Source organism: Schistocerca nitens, chromosome 2, assembly GCF_023898315.1.
Source record: "Schistocerca nitens isolate TAMUIC-IGC-003100 chromosome 2, iqSchNite1.1, whole genome shotgun sequence".
Lineage (NCBI taxonomy): Eukaryota > Metazoa > Arthropoda > Insecta > Orthoptera > Acrididae > Schistocerca > Schistocerca nitens.
The window spans coordinates 764248664-764267310 of NC_064615.1; the positions used below are offsets into that span (position 1 = coordinate 764248664).

Genomic DNA, 18647 nt, shown 5'->3' on the forward strand with positions numbered 1-18647 from the left:
AATACGCAGCCAGCCATTGTAGAATTCACAAGTTGTATTTGACGCTCTTGATAAATATGAGTGTGTCACAGGCATATTTTTGGATATTTCTAAGGCGTTTGATACAGTCGACCGCAAGATTATATTAAATAAATTAGAAGCATTAGGAATAAGAGGGGTTGCTAACGACTGGTTACGATCATACCTAACAGATGAGGTACAAAGGAGATAACATATACTTCAAATAGATCTAACCATTTAGTAAAACAATTATCAGAACCAAAATAAATTAATATAGGGGTTCCGCAAGGTAGTATATTAGGTCCAGTATTGTTCCTGATATACATCAATGACTTTCCCAGTAGTGTTACTCATGGTGAAAAAAATCCTCTCCGCTTTACAGCACTATTATAATCACTGAGAAAACAAGAACACCTTGCCGAGAAAGCAAATGAAACTCACAAGGAAGTTTATGATTGGTCAATAAGTAATGAGTTGACATTGAACATAAAGAAAAATGCGATGAATTTCAGTTTGAAGAGGAAAACTGACAGTGTTAAATTAAATGTAGATGGCACCTCTATAGACTGTGTAACAAATGCAAAATTTCTAGGAATGAATATTGATTCTCAGTTGAAGTGGTGCAAACACACAAAGGTGCTTGCAAACAGTTTGTCATCAGCATGTTGTGCCCTTAGAATCCTATCATCAGTGTGTAACATGCAGTGTCTTTTAGTTTCATATTATTCATATGTACACTCAGTTCTTAGCTATGGCATTCTCTTTTGGGGAACAAATGCACAAAATATGAACACAATTTTCAAACTCTAGTAAAGATCCATAAGAATAATAATCAAAAATACTAGTCGAGCTCATTGTAAAGATCTGTTCAGAATACTGGGGATTTTAACTGCTCCATGTGAATACATTTACCAGTCAGTTGTACACATCAAAAATAACACTGTTAATTAATGCACAAACAGCTGTGTTCATGACCATGCAACAAGAGATAGACTCAACTTATATGTACCAAGAAAAAATAAACATAAAACTCAAAACAACATTTTCTACCAAGGATTAAAACTGTACAATAAATTACCAAAAGAGATTAAAGAAATTGCCAAAATACACTTATTTAAAAAGGCAGCTAAAAAGTACCTGTTATGCAACACATTTCATACCTTGAAGGGTTTCTCAGCTTGATAAAAAATGTTATACAAATTAATAATAATAATAATGATTATAAAATACCCAAGATTCCACATAACACCTTCAGTTTATGTTTTTTTTCCTTCTTTGTTTTCCTTTCTAGAAATACTTACCCCCACGTTATGCATAGCACAATATTAACACCTCTTCCTCTTTCTGAGCTCAACATCTCACTCATTATGGAGGGATGCTGACTCAGTTTAAATGGGAAGTTGCGGCCCAGAAAATGGCCCAGAGATCACAATTTGTGTGTGTGTGTGTGTGTGTGTGTGTGTGTGTGTGTGTGTGTGTGTGTGTGTGTGTGTAGTGGGTGAAGTGTTAGAAACAAGGTGTGTATAGTGTGTGCAGTGACTTATAGTGATATATGAGTGAACAATGTGGCATTACATTATTTCATAAGTTACTTATAAAAAAGTATTGTGTACCAGGAGTAAATCCAATGATTGTCTCTAACTAGAAGTCTGTAAATATATGTGTATACGAATTAGCTCATTTTAAATTGATCTAAATTTGTAAATACTGTGAGATGTCCTATATCCTTGCAAAAAGAGATCTATGGATGAATAGAGCTACTACTACTACTACTACTATTAGTACATTGTTTCGAAGCAAAATAAACCCAACTTCCCAAAGTTTCCGTTTATTGCTTCAATTTTGCACACCAATGTAGCATTGCTTCATAGTCTAAAACTATCATGATACTGTTTGGTAATAATTAAAGTGCAGCTACTCACTGAGGTCCAGTGTAGGTTATAGTTATTGTATGACAGCGAAACTTGGTAGATTTACGTTGGAAAAAATAAGCTGTTCCAATTCTGGTCATCAGGTGCAAATGTGGCATTTTACACTGTTTGCATGAATGTATGACATCTACGCTGTCATTTGACAATCTGTAAAGCGAGTGAACAGTACTGCTATTGAGAGGAGAGACCGTGCGATGTTATTGAAACTGTTTTATGCGAACAGCAGCGATTACAGTGCTGCATTGAGAGAGTATCGCCGAATGAAAGGTCTAGGGAGAGGCCCTATGTCATTAAATGGTTCAACGGAGATGATAATGAAATTCGAAAACACGTGTAAGCTTATTGTGGTACATGAAAGAGGAAGGTGCTGGAGTGATACCGGCTTGCTGTTGCTGTAACTGACCTTGGAGCATGGGCTCCCAGTAGCACTAGTGCTCGTATTGTGTCAAGAGAATTGTCCTTTCTGTGGTCAAAAGCACGGGAAATTTTGCGGTCTATGTTACACTTGTACCCGTATATTAGGTGTATTGATAAGGAATGTGGAGGTTCTATGCAGAATCGGAAAGGAATATGTGGAAAACACTGATATGGAGAAGGGACAGGATGATACGACATCTGTTAAGACATTAGGGAATGACTTCCACGGTACTAGAGGGAGCCGTAGAGGGCAAAAACCGTAGAGAAAGACAGAGATTTGAATACATACACCAAATAACTGAGGACGTAGGTTGCAAATACTACTCTGAGATGAAGACGTTAGCACAGGAGAGGAATTCGTGGCGGGCCTCATCAAAACCGTATAAGATCCAGACGGTGCAATACGCTGTGAAGTGACGGGATATATTTTACATTACAGGGTCCAGTGACTGCACAGGATTACCGCCCAGTGAATGATTTCCTTAATGCAGCCTTCTAAGAACTTATTATCTCTAGAGGTTTCCAGATATTTGGCCTGCAGGATCAACTGCTGTGAAATCATATGAATTCTGCCTCAGGGGATGTATAAAAGAATGCGCTTACCATGGACACGTTTGGTCTCTACATGTCCTGAAGGCAAGTCTACGGGAACACGTTGCTCAGATGCTACTGGAACGGCTGCGAGCAATTGTTATCACTTCGTTTTGCGAATGTTACATCTCGTCGGCGTCTCCTGTGCGCATACTGAACAAACTTTGTAAGTGGCGGTTTATAGCAACATCAACGTTATGCCTTTCTGCTCTGCCCGCGTCCTATCCCAAATCCAGTGCACATGTAATTAGTCCTACACGTCTTTGTTGCACACGCAACATCAGTTTTGCACCTGGTGACAAAAATTGGAACTAACGTTTTTCAGTGTACATAGGTTCCGTATTACCGCGTATCTTCTGCATAAACCACATTTGCTCATCAGATTCGTACTTAACGAAGTGCCCGCCTCTTTTTAAGAAAAATTTCACTGCAGTGATTAACAAGCATGGACAAGCATGATATCGCTATATTCTTCAATTGCCCTAAAGTGTTGTAAAGTAAATCACAACGGCTCTTGAACGACGTTAAGTTAAACACTAAGTATATAGCTTCATACTTCAGGAGGGCTATTTTTACAGCAAGCTTACGGTTATCTTAAGCCACACAAGGGACGTTACCTTTACTGGCTACAAGATCAGAGCGCCTATTTGCAATTCCTTTTATGTGCACATTTTCATCATGGATGTGAAACAGAGAAATGTTCAGTTTGCTTTACGCGATGTACTTGAAATGGGAAGGAGCAGAACTGACGTGCGAGGTGAAGAACATTCTGGTGCTTAGAAGATTCCTTTCACATATTGACACAACAATAACTTTACGACACAGAGCTCTTACAACATTTGTATCCTGTTGTAATGGAACACCCTCTGGGCAGTGAGTCAGTAAACAGTGTTTGCAATCCGAAATTTCTCTTAGGAATTCTTTCAACTGCGACATCGTTACACGAAAATTGGTTGGCATCCTCTGTAACCCTCTCCCAGGTCTTCGCTATTATTTACAATGATTTAGGGACTTTGATGTTTTATGTTATGGGAGGAACGTTAAAAATAAAATTAGTGATGTTCATCACCTTGTATATTCGAAAGGAAACATACACATAGATTGTGATTTTCAGAATGGGTCTAGTCTGAAACAAATAGTCTTGCTTCGTTTACTGGACTCGGATAGGGAAGGAAACTCTGGATCTAGCTACCACGGGTTGAAGTTCAAGGAGCAACGGAACATTACGAATTCTCTTTTTTTGTGTTCTGTACGATCACTTGTTACATATCAAAGTACCTACTAAAACCGGTTATATGTTAGCTTATCTGCAGTGACTTAGTGGAGGGTTTTCAAATCTGATTAGCGTCTAGACACTACCCCATACTGACATTATCAGTATGGGGTAGATCTGCAATATATGATAACTGAAGAAAGCTTTACAAGCCAAGATCGCTGAAAAGGCATTTTATTGGATGACCTGTTTCGACAGAGCTATGTGAAGCTACTTACCACACTGATGGACAAGATGTTGTGAAAATATTGAAGCATAAAATAAATGATGACAGCTTAGCTGTATGGAAACCAGTCATCCAATGAAATGCTTTTTTAGCGATTTCGGTTTGTGAAATTTTCTTCAGTTAGCGCCCGAGACACTGCTTCTGACCGAGCAGCACCGTGGAACACGACAGTTGAGGATAAACACTCACTATCTGCTGCTTTCATACTTCTCTAATATACCTGTACTTTCAGTTACACTAATACGATAAAATCTGTAACTTCGTTAGCTTATGCTAATCATTGATACATAACGCTGTATTCCGACCATGAAAGCAATGAAAGAATAATTCCCATAGCCACATTTTATGATACGAGACATTCAGCGAACAAACCTGTAACAGTGTATTGATCGGTCGAGTTATCATATGATAAACGTTATATGACTGAGAAGTGAAAAGGTTTACAGAGTATTGTTGACAAATACTCAGGGTTTGAGGGATGAAACCATTATCCTGTGCCGTCTTCACGAAGACGATAAATGTCCTTTGATTAATAATGATGCTGCAGGATTCAGGATATGAAAGCTGACTTACGGTTTTTAGGCGACGCAGAGGCCGTGGCGAAGGTCATCGCCAACCCCAGGATCTTCCACGCGGCGTGCATCGCTCCTGGTGCTCGTAGTGACGTGTAAGTGGACCTCCTGCAAGAAAGAGAACGACAGAATAGCAGAAAACTTACAGACTTTTATCTCTTTTTATTCCTTGCATGTCGCTGAATCACCTATCAGCAAGACGACTCCTCACGGTGCTAGTCGTTGTTCCAGCCCAGCTTATGGATACATCTTCCATTTATCCAACATGCAACGGTAGTAAGAAATTCTACTAATGTATTCTCAGTAAGTTCCTTTTAGCAGAGAGAAACTTTCCTTTATCAGTTTCTTTTTAGACTGTAACTGTTATTTTAATCACAATGCGTTTTGAGAGTTGCACATCCTGCCTACTTTTCCTATTTTCACTTCCAAGCGTACAACATACACGTTCAAAATATCTCCAAGTAAAGATGGTGGTATTCTACATGTAACTAACAGAATGCTTGCAATGCAAGAGCTCTCTAGTAATAACTATCTTTGGATACGAGTGAATTATACGGTAATCATGTAGGAATTTGATTATAAGTCTCTGTAAAGAAATTACCTTTATAATATGACAACGATAATTTATAGTTGATAACTAACAACATTTTGGACTATTCATTTGTCAAATTAAACTATATGGTTACAGAGACCTTTTCTTGAGTCAAACATCTATGACGTATAGTGAAGATTGAAGCGAAAAATGGAAATTTATACGAACCAGGGACTCCTGCTCAGGAGGGAGCGAGCTGAACACTGCGCCATTCAGGCACTGTGGCCTTACAGAACTGCACAAACTACCCTGGCGCACTTTCCTCTTCCATCCAAATTCCCACTCACGCCCTAGCGCACTGGGTATCCCCCCTAAACTCGAAAACCATTGCAGGACTCTCCAACTGTATTGGAATAGCGCCTCACCATGTAACAGAACAGGGAGTCTTACCTGAAACTCAGGCATAGGTTGGTTGGTTGGGCGGAGCGGACCAAACAGTGAGGTCATCGGTCCCATCGGATGAGGGAAGGATGGGGAAAGAAGTCTACTATTCCCTTTCAAAGGAACCATCCCGGAATTTGCCTGAAACGATTTAGGTAAATCACGGAAAAGCTAAATCAGGATGGCCGTACGGGCGTTTTGAACCGTCGTGCTCCCAAATGCAAGTCCAGTGTGCTAACCACTGCGCCACATCGCTCGGTGATCATTTACATGTTTAGTGAAACTATATGAACAACAAACAAATGATATACGTACAGACTGAAACGACGAATGGAAATTTGTACCAAGCCCAGAATTTGAACCCGGGTCTACTGCTCACTAGGCAGACGCTCTAACCACTACGCCAACCTGGTAAAAGGCATAGATGATTTAAGCAATTGAAACTATATGGTTCCAGAGATATGCAGTGTCTCGCTTATTCGAGGCATGCTGCCACAGGATGGTAGGTCCGCAATTGTTCAGTACTGAGGAAATTGAATTATTTTTTATTTCGTTCGTCTCAGTTGCAATGATATAATATTCAGCTGTAGTGTTTACCGGTTCCCGACTGAGAAGCACATTCTCAAACCATACACTCCGCTACATACCGTAACTGTCCATACAATATGGTGCCAGAAGGAAAGAACAGATTCTGTACAGCCAAATATACACTTGCCAACAAGCACCCTTACTGGTCTTAGACTATGTGTCCATTACAACTGATTGACACAACCAAACTCAGCGTGAGCGTGTGTGTGTGTGTGTGTGTGTGTGTGTGTGTGTGTGTGTGTGTCAGTAGCAATGGACACATAGGCTGAGGCGTGAATGGCAACTTGGATCGAGGACAAAGGCGTGCTAGGGTAGTCCATGCAGTTGTACACAGCGTCTGTGCCGGCTTTATACAGTGGTTAGCTTAGTAAGCAGGAGACCGGGTTCAAATCCTGACCTTCATGCAAATTTTCATTTCTCGTTTCAGTCTTGATGTATATATCATTTGTTAGTTGATCATATAGTTACAGTAAACATGAAAATTATTTGAAACATATTCTCATTCACTTTCCAACAATTGTTGACTGTATTCGACGTATCACGAGTATGCCGTAAAATTATTCCACAATGACCAGAGGTAAGTGAACAGATTTGTAGCAATTGGATACATTATTAGAGTCCTACAGCCTCCGATATTAATGGTCTGCAAGTAGATAGTGTCAGATTTGTGAGTTCAGAGCTATGTAAGCTCTAACAAGTGCTTGTGATCTTTTCTTAGCTATAAAACTGTGACAACGGGAAATTCTCAATATATGAATGCGTGGTGCCCTCTTGGTCATGGCCGAAAGAACAGACACCACACTTCATATAACTGACTCACTTATATTGGCAATGGATGTGTCTGCTTCAGTTTGGATGCAAAAGTACGTCCGACCTCCTGTGAGAATCTCAGAGTAGTGAGCATGGAGGAAATGGACAAGGATTGCGGATTGGTGGCACTCGGTAGGAATGTGGGTGAACCGTGAGGCGTGCCGAGGTAGTTCGTGTGGTTGTGATAACACTGTGTCCCGGATGGCGCAGTAGTTAACGCGCCTGCCTAGCAATCAGGAGATCCGTGGCTCGAATCCCGGTCCAGTACACATTGTCACTCGCCACTGCTGGTTCCACATAAAGTGCCAATGCAGTTGACATCAGTAATCCCTTCCTTTTCCTTTCCTTTCTCCCCAACTACACCTTCAATTTACATATAATATTCGACAGTGATAGAAGCTAAATAAATGGCTTAAAATTTGTACCATGGCTGGGACTTGAACCCAGGCCACCTGCTTTCTAGGCAAATATGCCAATCATTGCACCATCAAGGCAGCATGGCTACCATAGCTGCACGGACTACCCTCGTCCAATGCCCTCCCTAACAAACTTGAGGCATACCATTTTGCCTTCCTTAAATCATCAGTATTGACAAGGCTCTGAAATAGCACCCCAGCTTTGTACACAGTGGGGAAATCCTATCTGTATCTCAGGCATAGATGATCCTGGACGTAGCACACATTTTAATTCATTTCTTCAGCCTCTATCATTATCAAAGATAACGCTGAGGCTCATATGTCATGGAAAATTCCATCGGTTCAGTACTCACTATGTTATCAGATACAAACAAACCAACAAAGGATTTAGATGGAAATGTTTACACTGATGCAGAAAACATTATGACCTCCTGCTTAATATACTGCAGATCGTCTTTCAGAACGCAGTACAGCACTGATCCTGCGTGGCATGGATTCAACAAATCCTTCGTGGGCTCCTGAACTTATGTAGCACCAGGGGCTTGTGTACAGTTCACGCAATTGCCGCAAGTTACTGATCGGTGGTTTGTGAGTGCAGAGCTAGCAACCGACAGCGTCCTAGATGTGTACCATTGGGTTTATATCAGGCGAATTTCATGGCCAACACATCAATATGAGTTGTCATATCCCTAAAACTACTGTAGCACATTTCTAGCCCTGTGACGTGGACAGTTATACAGCTGGAAGATGCCACCGTCGTCGAGTAGGACATCAAGCGTGTAGGGATACAGGTGGCCTGCAATAGCGTTCACTAGTCCACAGCCGTCATGGTGCCTTCGATTAGTACCATGGATCTTACGAAATCCCAGGTGAAAGTCCCCTGGAGCTTAGCACGGCCTTCAATATCTTGCATCTTGTAGTAGTTCATGTTTCGAAAACGCAACTATCGATCTGGCATAACAAGAGACGTGAGTCATCCGACCAGGTGACATGTTTCCATTGATACAGCGCCCATTCTCAATGAAGCCGTGACCACTGCAATCGTTATCACCATGTCAGTGGGTTGACATGGGTACATGTTGCGAACGTCTGTTTCACAACTCCTAGTTCGACAATATGCGCTGAACGCTGTGCTCGGAAACATTTGTGCCTGAAGCCACACTGTAAGTACTGTCTCGACAGATCAGCCACAGATCACCACCACCTACGCCGCTATACACAGCGGGAAAATTACTGACCATCACGTTTTGTGATGTTGCGCAGACTTCCAATACCTTGTCGCCTGCTCGTGGGTTTAGCGTTCTTCAACCGTTTTCCACAGATGTTCACGACAGTAGAACGCCAATAGCAGGACAGCTTCTCTACTTCCGAGACACTCGTTCCCATGCGCCGGGCCTAACAGTCTGCCCTTGTCGGACTCTGTTATGTGATCGATTTTTCCAGTCGTGACTATTTCGTTTCTACTTTCCCTATATATATATACATTACCATGCTACGTGGCCGCAACGCCACCAGGCGGTATTCATTCTCTCGACGAGCGGTCGTCAAAGTGTTTTGGATCTTTAGTGTATCACTTTCGTAATAATATTTTTATACATTTGGTGTCGGTTCTTCCCGACGCGCCCGAAAGATAAGACACTATTTAAATGCAGCAGCCATTATGAATTAAGACACAAAGGAATTACTGAGATTGGTTGTGAGATGGCATTAATTGAAATCAATGGGCAAAGTTGAAAATTTGTGCTCGATTCGAACCCAGATCTGCTGCTTTCTAGGCAGATGCTCTGACCACTCAGCTATCCGGACACAGTGGTCACTGCAGCTGCACGGTCTACCTAGCACACCTCCCATCGTACCCATTATAAACGTCTAGACACTACGGACGTAGTGCCCCTTACCCATTATCTTCATTACTTGAGGCATTTTGCTAGGGCAGTTCGTGCAGTTGTAATGAGCCCTGTGAGCGGATGGCTCATTGGTCAGACCATCTGCTTAGTAAGCAGGAGACCCAGATTCGAATCCGGGTCGGGCATACGTTTTCAACTTTCCTCTGATTTCAATCAATGTCCACTCGCAGCCAACATCTGTAATTCCTTCGTGTCATTTTTATGTTTATTGTGTAGTGTACATTATAGTAGTGGTATTTTGTTTTTCCACCTGGAGAATCGCTGTATCCTCATTTTTGGTTCAAATGGTTCAAATGGCTCTGAGCACTATGGGACTTAACTACTGAGGTCAGCAGTCCCTAGCACTTAGAACTACTTAAACCTAACTAAGGACATCACACACATCCATGCCCGAGAAAGGATTCGAACCAGCGACTGTAGCAGCCGCGCGGTTCCGGACTGAAGCGCCTAGAACCGCTCGGCCACAACGGCCGGTAGTTAAGTAAATTTTGTCGCTTACGTCAGCCGCGCGACTGCTACGGTCGCAGGTTCGAATCCTGCCTCGGGCATGGATGTGTGTGATGTGCTTAGGTTAGTTAGGTTTAAGTAGTTCTAAGTTCTAGGGGACTTATGGCCACAGATGTTGAGTCCCATAGTGCTCAGAGCCATTCAGAGCTTACGTCAGGGGCAGAGCGATAAGTATCTTGGCCGCTGCAGGGTTCATAGAAGTGAGAGGCGGAATATTTTATTGTTTATCTTTCAATGGTGACAGCTCACGAGTGTGTACAGCTAGCACCGATCATCTGCTGTTGTATAAATGTCAAATGGAAGTAACGGATTCGTGAATGCATGTTGTAGAGACGGTCATCTTCAAATGTGGTTCATGTCTGTAACTATTAATATGAAATCAAATTTAAGCTCTAGTATAAAGAGCGATCGAAAAGTTTCCGTTCAAAGACCACACTAAACCCATTCCTACATGCCGGAGCTCATGTACCCCATGGGTGCTTGCCCGGTATCACATGCAGTGCGGAGAAAAATTGTGTCACGAAATTTTAACCCTCGATAGCTGATGCCAGTAGAAACCAAAATCACTAATGTTGTGTAGGTCGACAACGCACAATTTTTAAACTATGGAAACTTAGCGCCACGCGCTCCGACTGGCGGCAGGGTTGCCCTGTTGCCGTATACTCTGGACAACGCATGACCTCGAATGCTTTGCCTGCCGGAGATCGGGATGTATCTAACAAGGGAAAGGCCTCAGACACGGCCAACCGATTCGGCTCAAATTTGGCAGGTCGCTTGTGTACAACCTGAAGCGAAAGATTCTAAGATATTTTGGCTCAACATCCTCCCCTTTCTGAGAATACCACCCCTAAAGGTTATTACGAGCAATCGACTCAAAATTAGCCGGATCAATAGATAACTGTAAATAGAGCATTTGTCATCAAGAGATATGGGGCCCACAAATGCATACTTTCTCAGAAATCAAGGAAAGAAACTTTTACAGCTGCCGCTTATGTAACCACATGGTAAACGCTGTGCCCCGAGAGCGCCGATAGCACAACGATTAAGGGGACGTAAGTGGAAAACTTGGATTCGAATCTAGAGGTAACCGAGCGGATGTTATGTTTCTCGTTCGTATTTTTTCCATATCTCAGTGATAGGAGGGTTAATAAGGTAAATCAGTCAATAAGTAATGATAAAAAGATAGACAAATTTCTCAAACCTCTTGGGTTAGTAAACAATTAAAATGTTACTCCTGGTCACTTTACAATGGTTCTTCCAGTCACTGTTACGTGTCCTCACTTTTCTTCGCACAACTTGATGGATGGTACTTGTCATATAAACGATCGCGGCACCAAGAACATCTAATGAATGCAGCTACACCGTTCCTTCCGAAGAGTCGGCGGAAAACAAACCTGGATTACATTTAAAAATATGTCTTTTCGGGAATTAATTTAGATGCGTACTACGCACACGATATCATTTCCTGAAAAAAATGGTGCTGAAATTTGTTTATGAATTATGCTGTGAATAGTTATTGTATCCGTGCCGTTGTGCGATTACCGCTGATTTTCCAGAAGCACACTGCATGTCTGAAGTCTCGGAACAAAGTTTTTAACATGGCGATAGAGATAAACATCGCACGCCTGCCACACAGGTGCGCAGTTTGGTGGTATTACTTTTACCGTGAAAGTCGGTTGACCCTCGTCGTCTATAAACATCGTGCCATACATTAGAGTATCGGTTTGACCACCCCAGAAATCCAATATTAGACATAACTTGTTATCAGCAACTTATGGTTTTAAAACATTATTAAGAAGTGTTATATAAATCGCAATTGTAAATTTCCCGAATGTGGAGCAAGTAATGTAAACATTTTTCGAGTCGGTTAAGCAACTGACTTCTTCTACAACCCGAGGATCAAATGTAACATACGTTCCTTGTAAACACAGAAAAACATAAGGCTGTGATGGAATATTGCGCCGTGTACGAATGTGTTAGTTTTCTTTTTTACTACCAACTGCGACAAGGGTTCGTTTTTCTTCCTTATGCGATAACGTGCATCGAATGTTCACCCGATACTCGCATCCTGTTTAATCGGTGTTGATCACGTAATCACGTTTAAAACAGGTCATAAGTGACGGTGTTTGCGTGCTCAAAAGAGCCGCCATTTTCTGTATATCTCCCATATTTTCTACCTCCTTGTGGGAGACGTATTTAGTGATGTGCCGTTGACGAATTTATATTCCGATTTCATATGCCTTGCCCAAGATAATGATGCAGCAAACGTAAAATCCTTGTTAGTCGTACATGAAGCACTGCACCTGCAGCCAACTCCTGGAGCAGTCTCGTTGTTACATTCTCGTTACGACGACGAGATTCGACAAATCGGTCGTATTTACACTTATTTATTGCCTAGTATTTGTCGTATCTTATCTCTCCTTTAACAATATCATTTTCCCACAATTTTAGGTCCTCCTTCCATTTCATAGCTGTTATTGCTCCATACTTTTGCAGTGTTTGTAGGTTCCAGTTTGGATGATTGCCGGCTAGCGCTAGCGTCTTTACTTTTAATTCAAGGGAAGTAGCACCGTAGTTCAGTCGGTTAGTAACCGGTTCGTAGTACTCATCGGGAACAGATAAAGCACAGATTGCCTGCGACTTGGACATTTCCAAAGTGTTATGAGCATTTTGCCATTCACTAGTCGTGATATCTTCACTGAATCACCTTCTGCTTCGCCTTCATGGTATGCTTCTTCAATATCAGCAAAAGTCATCTCGTTCGTCAGTTCCAAAAACCGCTCGACGATAGCCGCTTTTATCAATCTGGAACGCTGAGAAACAGAACTGTCTGCTTTCTGTGGTGCATTGATAATTCATCTATCTTGCAGCATTTTTACAAACCAAAACACAGCGTCGGTAGCTTCCCGCTTGCTGTCGGCTGTGACAGGCTCTCAACTATATACCGGGTGATAAAAAAGTCAGTATAAATTTGAAAACTGAATAACTCACGGAATAATGTAGATAGAGAGGTACAAATTGACACACATGCTTGGAATGACATGGGGTTTTATTAAACCAAAAAAATACATAAGTTCAAAAAATGTCCGACAGATGGCGCTTCATCTGATCTGAACAGCAATAATTAGCATAACAAAGTAAGACACAGCAAAGATGATGTTCTTTACAGGAAATGCTCAAAATGTCCACCATCATTCCTCAACAATAGCTGTAGTCGAGGAATAATGTTGTGAACAGCACTGTAAAACGTGTCCGGAGTTATTTTGAGGCATTGGCGTCTGATGTTGTCGGTCGATCACGATAACTTGCGACTAACCCCAAAGCCTATAATCGCATTGACTGTGGTCTGGGTACCTGGGAGGCCAAGCATGAAGAAAGTGGCGGCTGAGCACACGGTCATCACCAAACGACGCGCATCTGTCGAACATTTTGTGAACTTTTTTTTTTTTTGTTCTAATAAAACCTCATGTCATTCCAAGCATGTGTGTCAATTTTTACCTCTATCTACATAATTCCGTGGTTTGTTAAGTTTTCAAATTTATACTGACTTTTTGATCACCCGGTATATCAGTGCTGGCCGAAGGGTGTACATCCTCCATTATTCAAATTATGCGACTGTAAGATATGATACAACAAACAATAACTAGGTACTACGGCATAAACAGAAAATCCAATTACTACATACGACATACAGTGGAAGTCATATGTTACTTTCGGAAGATATTTTACAAAACATATTTTATTCGGTGAATTAACGATGAAAAATCATTACATGTATCCTCGAGGTTCGCGGCAGCCTAATGACGGAAAACAACTCAATCCGATTGACTTCTCTGAGGTTCATGCTGGACGCCCTCACTCTTCGAGGTTTACAACTATGATATGACGAACAGACAACCCGGACAACATAACTCTCCCCGATTGCATTCTGTCCCGTGACTCGCTGTAAACAAGCGTCGAGCGGTTGGTTATCTGTGGTCCCTAGTGAGGAATTCTTAGCACTCTTACTCGGAGTTTTTTTCATGTGACAAAGCTTAGAAGTTTAATTCTTTACTAATTCAAGTCGTCTGGGAAATTAGTTTGCCTACCTTATTACTATCATTATTCCGTGTTGAGTTGCGTACCTTATTAAGCATCCTATCCCTATGAATTCTGATACGAAAAACTACAGTTTAAAAAAAAATAAAAACCATATAGTTTCCTCGAGATTAGAACCCGGGTTTCCCGCTTCGCGGCCAGTTACCTAGGCGGTTGTGCTATTTCTTTTTTTTTTTTTTTTTTGAAATATGCGTTTGCCGACTCCATACCTGATGATGAAAAATGCTCTTTTACAATTATCTATCGATCCCACCAATTTTGAGCCGACTGCTCATCATAAGCTTTAGGTGTGATTTTCACAAAAACGGAGGATATTGAGCCAAAATATCTTAGCGTCCTTCGTTTTAGGTTGTACACAAGCGACCTGCCAAATCTGAGCCGAATCGGTTGGCCGTGCCTGAGGCCTCCCCAAGCCAGCACGCTTGGTGGTAGCTCGCCTGCCTTCCACTCTGGGCTCCTGGGGGAAAATCCGCCAGGATCCCGACACGTCCATTTTAGTTTCATGGTAAGATGTACCGGGAACAAACCCATCAACAGCTGTTAGTTCGTGTACAGAAAGTCCTTTACAAATTGTGTCGGCCCTGAAAATGGCCTTTTTTGTAGCTAGGACATTGTTTAGTTAAAGCAAGTGCTTGAACTGGTGACCCTCTGACAAGCTTGGTAACTTCGAACGGTGTTTTGCCGAACTCTTTCAAAGATTGCTCTGATGTGATTGGCGGCATGTCGAATGTGATCCATTAATTCCTCTTCGTTTCTAGGTTGTTGGCGTCCGGGTGGGTGAACTATAACATTGAAGAATCCCCACAGGAAAAAGTCTGGTGGCGTGAGGTCTGGTGATCCCGGGGCCATGTCCTACATGCACTCTGCCAATTACCCGGCCGTTGGAGTTCATTTAAATATCTCCGCACAGCACGACTGTTATGTGCCTTTTGTCGAAGACGCTTATCTCAATGGATTTCCCTGTTTGCAGTCCATATGTACGCCAGGTGATCCTCCATCCGTGTGTGCTCCACTTACATACTTCCGTTACCGCGTCACGTGCCCGCAACGCTAAAGGGCGGCATCCAACGTTGCGGAGGGCAGTGGTTACAGTGTCTTGGATCATCAGAGTAAATCCCTTTTGTAGGCAGAGCAATTGACAGAGAAAGCCTGCCCCGTTACATTTTAGTAAATACCTTTTTTGTTTTTGAGTCGTCTGATGTAAAGCAGAGCATTACATATTGTTGTTGTTACCTCTGGGGAATATAGACTAATAGTTTTTTGTAGTATCAAGGTTTAAACAAAGTCTTTTGACCTACATCTTAGGAAACGTCTTTTGCCTACACTCCAATAAGAGCCACTTCCACAAAACTCATACAATGTCCACAGATAAATCTGAATTACCAACCCTTCTATAGGCCAAGCTATGATCCTCCATTCTCACCCTTTGTGACAATTTTGAATTAAAACTTCCTGGCAGATTAAAACTGTGTGCCCGACCGAGACTCGAACTCGGGACCTTTGCCTTTCGCGGGCAAGTGCTCTACCATCTGAGCTACCGAAGCACGACTCACGCCCGGTACTCACAGCTTTACTTCTTCCAGTATCTCGTCTCCTACCTTCCAAACTTTACAGAAGCTCTCCTGCGAACCTTGCAGAACTAGCACTCCTGAAAGAAAGGATACTGCGGAGACATGGCTTAGCCACAGCCTGGGGGATGTTTCCAGAATGAGATTTTCACTCTGCAGCGGAGTGTGCGCTCTTTCTGGAATTTTGAATTAAGTTATATGATTTAAAACCGTTTCTGTTCTGTTGCACGTGGCCTAAGGCCGACTGAAAACGGCATGCTGCAGCCACTTTGTATTATTTCACATACTATGGCGCGTTGATGCCTAGGAAATCTATCCAGAAATCAAAAAAGTAAACATGGGATCCCGTTACAATGTCAGTACCCACGGTACCCGGCTAGATACGGAAAATAAGTCACTATGCAAGCTTTCAGAAAAATTCATGCAGTTACAATATGTTATTTTCTTTGTCAGTTAATAATTTTGGTGCGATACCTTGTAATAAATAAATTTAAAATGTGTAAGTGGTAAGCTTCTATCAGTAACAATGGTTTGTGAAAACTAAAATTGTTATAGAGCAAATACGATACAAATTATCAGTTCAGTATTTTAAGTGATGTTGCAGCGACTCTTTAAACGAGAAAATTGGAGGGCGAGTGAGATGGCATCACAATCCAGGAATTTTTGTTTCAGGTCGATTGCATCATTCCCCGTTAACGAGTAGGCCTCTGCAAATTCGTTTACGTAATCTAATGCTATCTCATGTCATAAACCTGTTGTAAAGTAAGTCAGTGTGTCCAGAACGTTGCGAAACTGCGTAGGTGTGCCAAGGTCACTATGTGCAGACTTTTGCCGTTTCCCTGACGCTACAGAAATTCTGTGGACCGCAGGGAGATACGTCGAAGACTGCCGCGGAGGATTTTCACAAATTAATTTTCGGTTTTATATAATTATAAAGTTTTCACTGAACTTTGCAGGCCTGCCATTGTCGCCGAGAGGTTCTAGGCGCTTCAGTCCGGAACCGCGCTGCTGCTACGGTCGCAGGTTCGAATCCTGCCTCCGGTATGGATGTGTGTGGTGTCCTTAGGTTAGTTAGGTTTAAGTCTAGGGGACTGATGACCTCAGATGTAACCCCCATTGTGCTCAGAGCCAGTTCCCTCTACAGAATGAGTTTCATAAAGTGACGCGTAGTTGTTGAAGAATCCTCTCCCACAAAAACTCTGCTGTGAGAACAATTCATAGCCGTAAAATCTGGCAGTCTCTTTGTGGCTTCAACGATTCCGTTTCTTCCAGTTGCAATGACGTTTGTTGTGTCTATAATCTGAATCAGGCTATAGCTCTGATCATTATACTACGCAACAAATTTGAAGGAGTACTTTTTCGAAACCCCTAATTGTTGCCCATTGCGGCGCATTAGATGAACCTTGGCTCAAAAGGTGCCGTTACAAAAATGCAAAATCGTGGCGCCCTGCGACGTTACCCTAGGTCTCGGCGTAGCTTCAGACAACAAGGTGTCGCCACATGCGAAAAAAGGGGCAAAGCTCTGAAGTTGATCTGACGTGTAACGTTGGTTAATGCTGTCACCACAATTCTGTCCAACACCACCGTGAACGGTCACAGGATGTGAAGGTCGTCACCGCAGCTGTTACCCACATTTCACCCCTTTATCCGATGACTCTCCCTTTGAAGTCATAAATGCGGCGTCCAGCGTTGAAATCAGGCGGGTTTCTTTTGTGTGGCTGAGGAAAATATTTCACACACCCCGCTGCTCAGAATAGACACGGAAAGGCCTCAAGGGGTGGCATAAAGGGTGCCAATGAAACGACCATTGTCCGGGACAGTTGATTTCAACACTTTTCGCGGTCGGAAACGACTGTTCACAGTGCGATGACCAGCAAGAACACGTTCTTGACAACCATTGACACATCTGACACCCTTCGTTGTTGCAACCCTTCTCTGAGGACACTGTTCGACTGCATCTCCATCGAACTTTATCGCACCCCTTTGAAGTAGGGATGGGCTATGATCGCGCTCGAGAAACGCGCGACGCGAAAGCAATTTCTCGAGAATTTCTCGGGTACGCTCGAGAAGTTGACAGTGCTGCGCTGTCTGAGAAATTGCGCAAACTTTCAGTACACGAAGCACTGAGCCGCAGCGGTCGTACTCGTCGTACATACGTGCTCGGAAAACTTCGAAATTCTATGATTGATATCAACTGTACTACCGTTATTAATGTGTACTGAAGTATTATTATATGTCCCATAACACAAAAGTCATAGAATTGTTGTTTAAAACAAAGCACAGAATTCGCATAAAACAGAAGCTTTATTCTTACAAAATAAATTACCTTGTACATTCTGCATGTATGCATGCATGATTAAATGTAAAAGAGAAGTGCTATATTTATATACAGAAGCTGCGTACATGCGTTTACTTACTGAAGAGAGAAAGGAAACAAAACTTGTTCAGAAGAAGGCATTTTTACATTCCATTGCTATACTGCCGTCGATTCGTGTTTAGAAATATGATTCTATTAACCAATTGGCCTTTTAGTCTGCTTCTTTGTTTGTTTATAAGTAGTCCAGTTTGCGAAAATATTCTTTCACTGGGATTAGAAGTTGCAGGTATTGCAAGATATTTTTTTGCCACGACAGCTAGACCTGGGTAACTGTTTTCATTTTTTTTTCCAGTAGTGTAAAGGATTATCCGTGCGCTGTAGGTACGGTTCTTCCAAATATCGTTGTACCTCCAGGTCTATGTATCACAACCGCTTTTCATCAGATTTTTGTTG

At 42.1% G+C, this 18647-nt stretch overlaps 1 protein-coding gene across 1 annotated transcript in view; it reads right to left on the minus strand.

The window, feature by feature from the left end:
- The window catches only part of LOC126236999 (protein takeout-like), a 110878-nt gene that overhangs the window by 57906 nt on the left and 34325 nt on the right, over positions 1 to 18647 (minus strand). Inside the window, exon 2 of the mRNA XM_049946724.1 lies at positions 5012 to 5118. Within this exon, the coding sequence (XP_049802681.1) occupies positions 5012 to 5081 (70 nt within the window). The 5' untranslated portion in view covers positions 5082 to 5118. The remainder of the gene's footprint in view (positions 1 to 5011; positions 5119 to 18647) is intronic.